Below are 14,158 nucleotides of genomic sequence, written 5' to 3' on the forward strand. Positions count from 1 at the left end.
AGCGGCGTGTCAGCGCAGGAGCTGTCTCGTTTTCGACACGGTGGGCTGCCGCTCTAGTTCGTATGCAAGCCACGCTGCAAGCAATGGCCTCACTGTCGCCTCTAGCGGCAGAAAGTGTCAAATCTTTGTTAATTTCCTAAAGCTATGCTTTTCAACAACGCTTCATTGGATTCAGATTTTAAAATACATTTGGAAATGAACAAAATGTTCATAATATTATCTGTTGCCTTTTAACGTATTCGAGAGAAGAGAAAGGATTGATACAAGAGTGCACCTAGTGCGCACTGTTCGTCTTCGCAAATGGAGAGACAGATAGAGCCTGAAAGAGAAGACACGCCTTTGACGCGCCCGAAAAGGCGTGTCAAACAGCTAGCGGCGAGTGTGCAGATAGATAGCAGAGAAGTCACGATTTCTCGATTGCTGATATGGCGCTGATAACTTCAGGTAGCGCTGCGGCCTGGTATTGCGCAGTGTATTGTGTTTGAAGTGTGAAACAGGCGCGCAGGGTGCGCTTGAATCGCCTTTACGTGGCTTTATCTCTACATTTTGTTGTCCGCTGCCTGCGCACGTTCCGCGCTATCTTCATTCACTGACTGCCGTCATCGCAAACTCGGATGAAACTCGGGCGAGCGCCAAACTCGGGCCTTCCGGCATAGCGCCCCTGTGGCAATGTCATGGGTGAATTCAATGAGCTGGGTCACGGTGGAGGATCCAGCTCGGAAACCGTGCTGATGGTTTGATATAATTTTATTATTTGCCAAATTCTACGAGGCATTTGTGAATAATGTGCTCTAAAACTTTTCAGCATGTTGAGTTTAAGGAGACTGGTCTGTAATTGGTGCTCATCTGTTTGTGTCCTGATTTGATTACTGAGATGACATTAGCAGTTTTCCAAGCTCGAGGACCAGCAGAACAATCGAGCGATTTGTTGAAAATGATTATCGGGCATTTCGTTCAGAGTACCTTTTAAAAAATGTGTTTGGTATCCAGTCCGGTCCTGAGCATTTAGAGTTATCTATGTTTAACGATAGATTGTAGACGCCGGAATAAGTTATTTCAATGTCAGCAAGGGGTACAAATGCGGTTTTCGTGCGGAACCGTAAGTTGCAGATTTCGTCAATAAAAAATCAAAACGAAAACATATTTTCCAGCAACTGGATGGTCGCCTGGGCTAAAAGCTGTAAAAATAGCTTGACAAAGGCCCAGGAAACAAAAACACCGCATTAGAGCAGCAAACAGAAACGAATTAACAATTCGTAAACAATACAGAAGTGGACATAAAAAAGAACCTAATAAACGCATGCATCAATATAACACAACCGAAGGAAGCTAACAAATAGTTTGTCAATAATAAACGCAGTAGATACAGTTCAGCAATATGAAACACGGATTTGAAGTATATGCTGAAGGCTTCAGTTTGGATCAGAGGGAGGCTTATCGTCTATTATGAATCAGAAGGAAGTGGGCTGGTTTGGTTTTATAAATTTCCAAAACTTCGACACATTTTCTTTCATAAATTGTGTGAGGGTGCTATTGTAGTAAAAGTACCAGGTAGGTGCCTTTCATTTTGACTTTCAGTGTCCGTTTAAGCGAGCTTATCACCTCGTAACTGTCATTTGAGAGACACTTACTACGAAGGCGCTTGATGCGGCGTGTCATCTGAATTATTTCTCTGGTGTACCGTGGGTCCTTTGGGTGGCGTTTGATGCGTTTGGTGAGAACAAACTTGGTTATACATTCGCGTACAGTATTTATATATCTATGCACAAGACCGTCGACGCTGTAACAGCAACTGCTATACAAAAAGATCACCGAAGAGCGATGTTATCGTGTTGAGAATGGAGCTGTCATGAGCTGAGTTAAAATTCAGAACACTATCGTACAGAGGCTTACAGGGTTTGCATGCGATGTTTAGACTAAAATTGCAGCCTTGTGGCCTGACAAACCGTGAAGAACTTGACATTCAATGCCACTCTGCTACAGTTGCTGGTTAATAAAGACAAGGCCTAAAATAGCATCTACTTTGGTGCGGACATCAACAACCTGAGTCAAGCCGAAAGCAGTACTCATGTCAGTTAGAGAATCACACGGAAGTAGAGGCTAGCACGCGTCATTGATCACCTGGAACATTATAATCACCAACAATGATCAGTTTAAAGGTGTGGAGCCTCTGTTCAGCAGTGTAGTAGCGGTTGATTCCAAATAGGTCCTCCTTGCTACTAGGTGGACGGTACACAGCACACACGACGGTGACAAAACCATTGGCAGAAATCTTGCATGAGACACCGCCACCGAGCCCTGAAACCCTATCTTTTCTTAAGACAGAGTAGCCAGTGGGCAAGAATTCAGCATATAAGATAGTATGTTTCAGCCAGGTTTCCATAACACATATTATAGAGGGATGGTGGCATTCAAAGAACCAGCTACAATTGGTCTGCTCATAGACAAGACTATGCGCATTAAAGTTTAGAAGCGTAAAGCTAGGTACAGTGGAGTGTCAATCGGTGCTCTCAGAGTGCGCGGTAGGAATGATAGCAGTGCCTTCAACGATACGCCTACCGACGTGGTCCCGCGTGTATCGCACTTTTTCCACTGTCAGGAAATCATATTTGTAAGCGGGCATTGCTAGAATTTTTTTATATCTTTTGAGTGTTGCCACAGCGCCTCAAGTTTTTGGCGCAATCGTGGAGAGAAATCTTCTTTAATGTATACATCACTCCCCTTAAGTTTGTGCTCACTTCGTAAGATGTCGGTCTTAGGTCTGTAGTCTAGTAACCTGATCATAATAAGCCTATGCTCTTGCATTTTACGCGCACTAAGCCTGTGGCAACGCTCGATCTCTTTGCAATTGATTTCCAGTTTAATGTCAATCGTCTCCGTGACCAGTGTAAGCAGCTATTCAGGCGTCTCAGCCGCCTCTGCTACGGGAAGACCGTAAATTAGCAAGCTGCTCCTTCGAGACCAATTTTCTAGGTCGTCGTTTTTCATATCACTCTTCTCAAAGGCAGCTCTAGATTGGCAACCATGCTGTCCAGGTCACACACTCGCTAAAAGACATCTGCTGCATTTTCTGCCCATGCCTCCAGTTTGGTTAATCATGCATCGAACGATGCAGCTTTTGCTGTTAGCGCGGATAAGTCCTGACTGATTTTGTTTTGACCAGTGAGTATATATTGGAACGACTGTTTCACCTTACGTATGTCCCAGGACCGGGATGAGTTTCAGTGTCGCCTCAAAGCAATAGCATCTCTCGCAGCGAACGTAAAAAGCAGACTAAAACATTTGCCAGGTGGGGGTCCGGCAGCAGCAACAAAAATGGTCGTCACTTCGGTAGCATAAGACATCGTACTGAAACTCTGCCTGCAGAACGAAGCAAAACGAGCTCGTCTGCCGTGTTACCGCCGGACTCACTGAAGAGTAGATGCCGCGAAGTCGGTCTTATAAGCTCCAAAAAGCTCGCAGATCTCACTGATGTCATCTGGCCGTGTGGCCGCGTCCTGCGTTTAAGAGCACTTGAACCCGTTAAAACGAATTTTGTCCACACTGAAACAAAATAGGGGAGGTGGGTCACATGAGTCCTCTTCTGAGGACTGTGGTGCTGCTGTACCAATCCGGCAGTACCTTTCAGGGAGCCGCCGGAGCCGTGCCGTCCAGAGGACAGCTTAGACAAGTGCACTCCTGAGCAGCGCGCCACGCTGCAGCGGTTTCACCTGGCGGCCGTGGCTGCGCAACGGACCCTCTGTGATGCACCGCAGCAGCTACTAACCAGTAAGCCACTGCTCGTTTTCCTGTGACCGGAGAAGATCTGCTATGTGCACTGCAGTTATACAGAGCGTTTCCGTCAAGTCTACGTTTCAAAAATCGACACTTTGAGGCAAGAAAGCTAGGCAGCGCTTCAACTCTGCCGAACCATGTTTCACGTAGCGACAGCTACATAAAGAAGCGATGTCTGTCGGCTGGTCAGAGGCGGCTTCCAGCAATGTTCGAAGATGTAGTTCACGGTACGTGCGCTCTTCAGCGCGCTCTCCTTCTTCCATAGCGTCTAAATCAAGCGCAGAGCTGTGGTTATTTATACCCCATACCTGACGTCACAACTGTGAGTTGAATCATGTGAGACAACGTTATTACCACGTGGATTTCTTACTGCATCTGCAGACAACTTGCGAGGCCAGAATTCAGTGTTAAAGTTCAAGATAAATGTCAAGGCCAAAGGTGAAGTTCAAGGTTCAAGGAAGGGGAAAATTCAAGGTCAGAGGTGGTACACTTACACATGGTTAGGTGTATGGACATAGCAACTCTAGCCATGACTTATCTCAAGATCGTTTCAAGGTCATTCGGAGGCTCACGGCGAGATGCGTCCCAACTATAGCAGTGTAGCTTTCGCTGCAAAATGTGGCTTTCGTGGCATAGTATTGCTAGCGTTGGAAAACACTAAAAACCAGTGAATAGTCTTAAGTAGTTAGCTGGTTAACTGGTCTCTAATAATTGACTTTTCAACTATTTCAGTTTGGCGCCTGGTTGTAACGAGAGATTTGTAGCTGGCTGTTAGTAATCGCCATATTAGTTTTTAGAATTTCGTGAACGCAATAACAGTCGGTGCTGTGGCTCAGTAAATTTTTGCCATTTCTCGCGAACTCCGAAAATCGCGCTTCTGTGTTAAGCGCCAGCGATGCCTGTCATATAGTGTGACTCCGTGGCGCACATGCCACGCGACTCTTCCTCTCCCGGCCGCCCGCGCATTGGTGTTCACTGCTCCTCACTGCGCCAGCCGAGGTGTGGTAGACGTGGAAGCGAGTGCCACGTGGCACGTGCGCTACGGGGTTACGCTCCTTGGAGTGGCTCTTCTTGGCAGCGCGATGTTGGAATTGCGAGGGCGATTGCCAAAATTAGCTAAGCCACAGCACCTATTGTAATTGCATTTTAGAAATTCCGGAAACTGCCTGCTATTGCTAACAGCTAGCTAAATATCTCTAATTCTAACCAGGGGCCGAGCTCTAATACTTAAGAAGTCATTATTAGAAACTCGTTAAGCATCTTGTACTCCTTTTTATACATAGCAGTCAACGCTGCCAAAGCTAGCGCTCCTGTTCGCGCCGGCTAAGACCGCGCCCAAAAAGTTGTCTCCGCACGACCAAAGTGAACAGAGGCATATTCCGTAGCGACAAATTTCAAGTGCCGTGGCTGGCAACCTCCGGCACTTCGCTTTACCTCTTGCCACATTTTCGACCTGCTACACATCGGGACTTGGAGAGGTAATAATGGCATGTGGCGTATGATACGCGGCTGGTAGAGCGAATCGGTCTGACCCCATCCGCATCTAAAAGGTAGTCCACATTCAGTGCAAACTATGGCCAGATGGCGAGAATACTGACTGTCGCAAGCTTCAACCGAGATTTTTAATGCTAGTACTTCGTTTTATACCGCTCTGTTTTCGTTGATGCACTCACTGGGGCTTCAAGGGGAACGAATGACACGTGGCGGATTTATTGGATTTTGCAGGCATAGTACTTCCGCAGCGTTCACTGCTAAGTACGAAACGGATTATAGTTAATATGAATAACCGTTTTTCTGGTGTTCGCCAACACTGGTAATGCTACACCGCAAAAGCTATATTTATACCCTATTTTTGAAGATTAGTCTCCCCGAGAGTACCCGGAATATGCGAAGCAGTGGCATTAGGGTTAAGAGTGTGCATAGGATTGCTATAACAGCAGGTGGGCTGCACGCCCAGGGAATTGTCTTTAAGTACAGACCGCATTATGGTGAGTTCCAACAACATGGTGGCAAGCACAAGTGGCCTATAGCTCTAGTAGCAAGAAAGACTGCACTCAGCCAGGGACACCATAGATGGCGTGCCGTCTATGAACACTCTGTCCCTCAGAAGAAAAACAGCATATTAGCAGAAACAATGATAACTTCAGTGTAGCTTGCTCTATGTCCGATTAACCCTACCTAAATGAGTGGACTGTTTTTTCAAAGTTGAGTAAATTAGGTAACCTTGTTCTTCAGGATACTTCGTTCTTTAAAACTTACCGAACACTTGTCTTGTACCTTGAAGCAGACTTGATGTGTAATCAAAAAAGGCCAGTGTCATCAGCCAAATCAACTGCTATGGAAAAATGCGCACACTCTTATACAGCCTCTCGAAAGAGGGAGAGGCGAATAATACATTTCTGTCTGAAAAGTAACCAGAGTGTATGTTGCGAATACGGCAGTGATTCGCGGTCAGGATCAGTTTGGAGAACGATGCGACCGCAGAAATGACCTCCGACGGCTAATCGTGCGAGACCGGGAAACTTCATTCGTGAAGACACGCGAGAAGCATACTAAAAGGGGCGCGAAACTCTGCAGACCTGACGGCGACGCACTCGTGCTGGGACGAGAAGGCTTTTCGGGAGTGCGCAGTGGGAGATGCTAGCAAGCCACTCGGACGACACCTGCTAGGATCCGCAAGGTCTGACGAGGAATGCAGGTGAGGCCTTTCACTGCGCAAGTGGTCATCGGTTCAGCCGGGGGTTCTCGCTAGATGCCTCGATACGGAACGACGCTATCGTCAAGGCACCCTTGTCGTGGTGCCATCCTCGCGACACGCGGCTGACGTTTCGGGCGCTGCGTGAAGTGCCGGCATCGTGCTAACTGCGTCAGCAATCAAGCCATGTTTTGAAGCGAAAATGCGGTGCTTTGCACGATCGTGCCTAGGAGTTTAGTTCTCGCTACTCTTGCGTGTCATGCAGTGTTTATTGACATTACGCCTTGTTTCACTCTGTTATATTACATTAAACCTTCTTTGGGCAGTCGGAAGCAACTGAAGAACGAAGCAGAAAATCCCCACAAAGGAGCAAATCCAGTCAATGGCGTCGACTTGCTCCCCTCCTTGACCGATCCCCTTGGACCTGCTAACGTGAAATCGCAGGGGGTTGCAGATTATTTGGGAATAACCATGGTTTAGTCGGATTATTCGCGGCTTCATGAAAATTGGTCTACGCCATTGGCTGGGAGGCTTCCTTTGGGGGTCATCCGCCTCTTTGTTCTTGAGTTGTATCCGAATGCAGTTGTGGCGCCATCCTCGCGGCACGTGGATGACCTTGGAGGAGCTGCGTAAAGTTCCGTCATCGGCGCCACTTCGTCAGTAACCAAGGCTTCTTTTCAAGACAAAATGTGGTGCTTTGTGTTGTTCGTGCTCAGGGCGTGCAGCACCGTACTTGAGCCTTCGGCTGGTAAGACGGCGCTTTGCCAGCTGTAGTCTTAATCTCAAGACCACTGTCTCGATGCTCAGAATTTGAAATGTAACAGCTTCTCCGGCGACGGGCAGATATGGCGACGTACAAAGGTCAGCAGCCATTACACAGAGGTACAGTCGGGGACAAAAGTCTCCGGACCACGTATTCCTCTAAAAAAGCCGATAGCTCTGCTATTAATCGGCGGCTGGAGACCACACTTGTGAAGGTAAAAGTTAATTTTTTGTTCTTTCATCTCCCCACGTGCGGTCTCCCGCCGCTGTCTGGTAGTAGAGCTATAAGCTTCGTTTGAGGAACGCGTGGTCCGGAGACTTTTGTCCCCGACTGTACAGTTGTGGCTTATGTCGTTCACCCTGTGTTTCACTGTTACTGGTACTTTGTTTCCTGTGGCAGTCTTCAAAGTTCTTCGTTGCTTCTCCTAAAGACGATGGAGGGCTCGTTGCGCTCTGCAGGATAGCTTATTCTCAAAGAAGACAGCATCAGTGTGAACAACATGAAAACCACAACAGAAAAGACGGCAAGCACCAGGACTCTACCCGAGGTTCGCCAGGCTCTTCTTTAACCAAAATGGTTCTAATTCTCCCACAGTTAAAGAGTACCGCGATGCTTTCCTCTGTACCGATTAGTATCATTAAATTGGCTCATCATGCTTTTCAGAGACGAGTTCAAAAATATTAATTAAAAACAGAGCACGCAAACGAAAGGTATTCCAATTTTAGAATTGAAAATGAAAAGATGAGGCAAAAACGCGTTTTACTCACCCATTTCACTCACCCAACACTGAATTTGGGCGCTGCCAATCAGAACCGCACCTAGCGGACACGCAGCGGAAGCTGGCATCCAATTGTTGCTTTGTAGGGGCAGCCAACAGCTGCTCATTTTGACGGCATCGTCCGCCCGTGTACGCGGCACCGTAGATAGGGCAGGAATGACTAGCTCACTAGTTCTCACTAGTTTTTGTTCGCTTTCACTGCTTCTTTGCAGTTTTTGGTGAATGCGAAATTTTCAGTACTGAAAGACATAAGTATTTTGGATCTATTTCGCGAGTATAAAGGAACAATATGCAACAATACGCAAACTGGGCGTTCAACCAATCAGAGAGGCAGCGCCCAAACCGGATGCCACCTCATTTCCACTGCCGAAAAGGGCCGCTCCGTTGCGACACCATCGGCTCGAAACGAGGATTTCTGTAGAAGATAAAAATATTAAATATTTCGATTTCAGCGATATCTCTGGGCGTTCAGGAGCCACAATGTCCCTTACTCTGCGTACAAAGAATAAAGGCCTGATGCTTTATCTACGTCGCAGGGCCTCTTTAAAGCAGTAATGGGAGCAACCTGGGGGGCCCTGGCTCGAGTCGCGGCCTGACCTTTTTCTTTTCAGCGCAGTTGCTTTTCTTGCTTCAGAGGCACTAAGTAACAGTGGCGGATTGACATCCTGTAGACCAATCATAAACTGCGTAGTAACGTCATTCCTGCTGTGTTTTCATCGTTGTGGCTGTTTGAAATACCCGCGCGATCTGATTGTGACATCACGGCCCTCTAACCAATCAAGATTTCCTCGACGCGCAAACGGTGCCGGATTCTACGCCGAACCAGGATCTTTCACTCTATCGCATCAAAAGTGCAATATGGTATTATTCGGACGGGTCACTGTGGTAACTTCCGCGTCTCTCCCTCAGTTGTGAGAGGGTGGTTTGCGAGCTGCCATCGGGCAGCAGCCATGCGCCAGATGCAAAGTTTGTGTAAAAGCGCCACTCACACTTCTTTCTGCAGGCTCCTGCGCTCTGGCTGGTCGGGTTGCCTGGAGCGAAGCTTCGTCCGCCGCTGCGAAGAGACGCCTGACGTGCAAGGTGCGCGCGGACTCCTCCTGAACTTCCTCGACAGACTCCAGCCATGCGGAGAAAGCAGGATGCGGCTGTAGCTCCGGGCAGTCGGGTACCGTCGCTGTGCAGCTATCGCAGTGACCGCTACGAGTACCCCTCAACCCACCACATCCAACCACACACTTTTGAAAGAGGAAGCAGCCCTGTACCGGCAGAGCTACACCTTCCAAGACCGAAGTGCCAGTGCCTCACTACCAAACAGCAGCTTCTGCGCAGGCCTTCTCACCCTCTAACACATGGTCTGGAATGCTCTGCATCCCCTACTGTCCACCGAACGCCACTCCCTCACCCAGAGCCTCGTGGGAGCGCTGGCTGTCCCTTCCGTTGCCCATCTACCAACTGAGCTGGTCTTCCGAGCACGTCAATAAAGTTTCCTCTTTCTTTCACTTCACTTCACTTCGATTTAACACCTTAAAGACCCTCGTTAGGACATAAGGAGTGGGGCACACAGAAATGAAAAACAGAATAAGTAACAGATAAGTTGTAAGTTGTATAAATATAAGATTTTCACTCAGCAAGTACACGCGTGATTCTTTGCAGGAACAAAGATTGGCATGTGATAGCAGCAAGTTCTCGGGAAAGGCCGTTCCAGTCGTTCGCAATCCGGGGGAAGAATGATGAAGAAAATGTAGTGGTGCGGGCGCGAGGTCTTGACAATTGCTGTTGGTGGCCGGTGCGGAGGGAGATGCGTGGTGGTGGTGCGCAGATGTGGGGTTCCTGTCGCAGCTCAGAGTAAAAAACCTTCTGAAACAAACATAAACTACCAATGTAGTGGCGATGAGCAAGGGTAGGTAGGCTGGACTGTGATTTGAGGGATGATATGCTGATATCAAAGGAATACGATGAATGAATGAATCTAGTTTCTCGGTTTTGAACTGCTTCAATTGAATTACAGAGATAAGCTTGCTTTGGAGACCAGATGAGAGATACGTATTCCAATTTTGATCTGACTAATGATTTGTATGCGAGGAGCTTGACATTCTGAGGTGCAGAGCGTACGTGGTGCTTTAAAAATCCTAGTGTTCTGTTAGCGGATGATATGATGTTTGAAATATGCGTATTCCATGTAAGATCATGACAAAGACGAACACCAAGGTATTTGTATGATTGTACCAGATCTAGAGGAACGTTAGATATGCTGCATTGGAACACAAGAGGGTAACGGCGACGATGAAACGACATATATTTGCATTTACTTGTGTTAAGTGTCATTAGCCATTCACTGCACCAGTCTTGCACATGAGTTAAATTATTTTGAAGGGATTGCTGGTGGTAGGTGTTAGTGACTTTTCTGTAAATAACACAATCACCTGCTCAGCTTCAGCACAAATTTTACAGAAAAAATGCTAGTTGAAGCAACACTTTCTGCATGTACGCTGGTCCTAGAGAAAAAAGCCCAGAATCTTTGGAAGCGCGGTGGTGTATGTAGATTTCCTGAAAACGTTGGCGTTTGCTTGTATGGCAATCTAAGCCCCGGCGGCCATATACATCGCAAGCCCGGCAGCGCGGTTGAAACTCTTGATACTCACAATACTTCTCCACTGGCTCTGACCACATCTAAAGGATATTCACAACAGGTTTAGGTCAACGTAGACTAGCCGAATAGTCAACTGCAGTACGTGAAATTTTGAGGCATGTCTGTGCTCAGACTGTGCCCCGTTTGGTGAATTCCCTTTTATTGGTCATGTAGTGTGAGGAGGCACCTTTTTTATTGAAATAGAATTTGGACGGCCATGAAAGCGAAAAGTTTTCGGGCGTAGACGGCGGCGTCGGCATCTACGTGAAGCCTGTACCTCCCTACTGTGGTAGGTGGTGTTTAGGAGCTTTCCCTCTCTCCACCTGCCTCCCTCTTCCCTCTGTTGCCTTTTTAGGGGAGTTCAAGGAGCAAATATTATTAAAACAAATGATTACGAATACAAATAGATCCAATCGAATAGAAATATAGATCGACCAAATACACCGATCGAATACAAATAGAATCAGAGCAGGAATATAATTAGAATATGAGTATAATCAAACTTGGAATAGAATCTGTTAGTGAAAGACAGTGGAACCATAAATGAAATAGAAGAAAAATTGCATTAGATTGGTGAGTACAAATCAAAGTTGAAACAGCATCAGCGAATACAATCGGAATTGAAATAGAAAAAGTATTGGAATAGATTGGCGAGTGAAAAAAAGTGCTATCGCATTTCCTGTGCATCAATCCAATTGATCGACCCTCAATTTTTTCAAAACTTTTTTCAAGCGGGGCAGCTTTCCAGCCGGTCCATAGGGACTGGTCCATACACAGTCATCTTCGTAACGGCTGCGCACATGGTTGGAAGCATACTAAATGGGTGTCGTAACAACAACAAAAAAAAGGCAGGCACGATGAAAAAGAGGCAATACAACTATAAGTTTCGAAAAAAAAGCGAAGAATAACCACCTATGAAGAAAATTGCCCTAGATCTCAAATCTACACAGTAAAAAATTTTGCCATCCTGAACGAGCGCTTCTATGACTAATTCGCACCCTTACCCTCCGAGAAGGGTACGAAGTATGGTTGTCACGTCCTAACAGTGGGGTAGTGACAGTTTCAGTTGCACCACTTTTGCAATAGCGTAACAGCTTCATAGGTCTTGATTGCTTTAAAACACGCTGGTTAATTATTGTATTTTCATGCGAATTAAATCATTACTAATCCCATTACGACAAAAGCCGGCGGGTGTGTGTTTCTGTGTACTCGCAGATGATACAGAAAATCCCAGCGGTGGTTAGAAAAATAACGTGACGTCACCAAGCGGCCGTATGGCGCGCACATCAAGCTGAGCTGAGCACAATCCTAGACATGTTCTTATATATGCTTGCCAAAGGCCAACCTCCATGTGGCGCCAGTTTTCCCGACAACATTCGTACCAAAACTGTGACGCAGCCGTTTGTCGTACTGCATTCCGGGTGGTGTCATACGATTTCTCGTTGCCTATAGCTTACATGTGTTGTGTCTAGTTGAAGGCTAGCTTGCGACACGGATTTCAACCGACGACATATGCTCCTTCATTTGTATGCCTTCCCAGACTGTTTACTTCCTGCCTTAAGGCGCAGTTCAGGTGTCCACCAAGATGTGAGACAGCTACTCCGCCATTACCTTGTCTCAAAAAACAATTTTAGTATCAGAATTGGGGTGCAACTGTTCATCGCAGTACGTTCCGGCTGGTGCCATACGCGCGCGTGTGTGTGTGGCTGGGTGTGTATGCGGCCAGGGACAGTAATGCCTTCTCATTCCCACACGTAAGGACTGTTAAGCGTTAAGTTTCCCTTCGGAAAACTGCCAAAGTCCTGCCAAACTTTGCACTAGAATTACGCCATTCTCACCTATAATTATGATACCAAGATGTGTATTTCATGGCATGTGTGCACGTGTTTGCGGTGTGGTCATATTTATGATGTCTGCATGATGATCACCGCGTGTTTTAGTGTCGAAGTACTGTTGGCCTCATAACCTGGAAAATGCCGGTGTCTGATGAAGCCTTTGAAATGACTCATAGGATGCGAGAAATTGCGGAAAACAAACGAGACCTTGAATGAGGTTGACCTTGGCCAACCTGGAGAAAGTAGTAGTAGTAGTACAAGACCTTTATTCGGCCATAATTTACAGGCCGAGCATGTCGACCGCTTTTGCGACCAGAAGTCGCTGTTCTTCCTCCCCTTCAGTGCCAAGCCAGTCGACCCACGTGGTGATGGATAAAGAAAGTGGGGGGTAGGAACCCGACTTCTGAGCAGCCGGGCAATAGAAGAGGCAATGGGCCAGGTCCGCATAGATTCAGGGGCAGTTGGGACAGGAAGGGTCCGATCGATAGCAATAGAGAAAGAGGCGAGACGAGGTGATAACTGCATTCATTTGGATGTGCCGAAGAAGGCGAGCCTCCGGCACCGTGAGTGATGGATGAGGGGGAGGGTAAAGGCGTTTGTCTAGACGGAGCTCGAGGTAGACCTCTTTTATGGTGTCGCGAAGGGTGAGTCTCCCATCGTCCTCCGAGGGCTTGGGCCAGGGGATCAACGGTGGCCGGAAAAGTGTGTCGCGGGCGAGCTGATGGGCCAGCTCATTGGTGTCAATCCCTGAATGCCCAGGGACGCAGCGGAGGAAAACGATGGAAGGCTGCAATGCGGAGACCGCTCGTTCGACCTCCTGTAGGAGAGAAGGGGTTAGGGTGCGTTTCTGTATGTGGTGTATAGCGGCTTGCGAGTCTGAATAGACTGTGTACTCTTGGAGAGAGGGAAGGAGGGCAAATGAATGGAGGGCATGCGCAATGACGAGAACCTCCAAGGACATTGCGTCCGGAGGGCGTAGATACGGCCCGCTGGTGTGGGTTTCAGGAGCGGGGAGGTGGGGGTGGTACAGGGCGTAGCCGCAGGAACCTCGAGGAGCCACGAAGGAGGCATCCGTGTAGGCTACACCCTGGGTATCAAAGAGAGGGGAATGGTGCTGCGCGGCCGCGTGACGACGGCCGGCGTGCAGAAATAAAATAAATACTGCCTCCGACTGGGTTTCCGACCCACGGCGGCGCGAACAGATCAGCCTCGCTGGCCACTGCACGAGAGCACTGTGCTGTCGCCGCAGCCGATCACGCCGCGTGTTAAACTGTAGCACATTCTCGCGCTGTGCTTTGCACGCCGTCTTCTTCATGAACTTCCATCTGTCCAAACCACGAAAGGAAAGGAAACACGCTTTCAGGTATTTGGCGTTGGTTTCCACCATCAAAAACCGCCTTTCGAACAATATTTCGCGGTTAGCAATGCTAAACCTCCAGCATTTTTTTAAATATATTAAAAAAAATCATCTTGCAATGAAGTCCAGCCATCAGCAAACTCACACGCTGAGCAACACGATGCTTGCATGTGCCGCATATTTATGCCAGAGCAACACAAACAGGCATAAGTTTCTCTGAAATGAGTCATGCAAAGCCACTGAGGTGGCAGAGTTCGACATAGAAGGCACCACGGCTGCGCGCAACCCGTACTCGCTGTTGAAGAGCATACCTTCTTCAAGTTTATA

At 47.6% G+C, this 14,158-nt stretch overlaps 1 protein-coding gene across 1 annotated transcript in view; it reads left to right on the forward strand.

Moving 5' to 3' along the window:
- The window catches only part of LOC149344026 (uncharacterized), a 34,849-nt gene extending 25,379 nt beyond the window's left edge, over positions 1 to 9,470 (forward strand). The window contains exons 7-9 of the mRNA XM_089542541.1: positions 3,629 to 3,768; positions 6,352 to 6,472; positions 9,014 to 9,470. Coding sequence (XP_089398667.1) covers positions 3,629 to 3,768; positions 6,352 to 6,472; positions 9,014 to 9,161 — 409 coding nt within the window. The 3' untranslated portion in view covers positions 9,162 to 9,470. The remainder of the gene's footprint in view (positions 1 to 3,628; positions 3,769 to 6,351; positions 6,473 to 9,013) is intronic.
- Positions 9,471 to 14,158: the final 4,688 nt, after the last annotated feature.

Source organism: Amblyomma mixtum, chromosome 5 (assembly GCF_055824585.1).
Source record: "Amblyomma mixtum isolate Tamu chromosome 5, ASM5582458v1, whole genome shotgun sequence".
Taxonomy (NCBI): Eukaryota; Metazoa; Arthropoda; class Arachnida; order Ixodida; family Ixodidae; genus Amblyomma; species Amblyomma mixtum.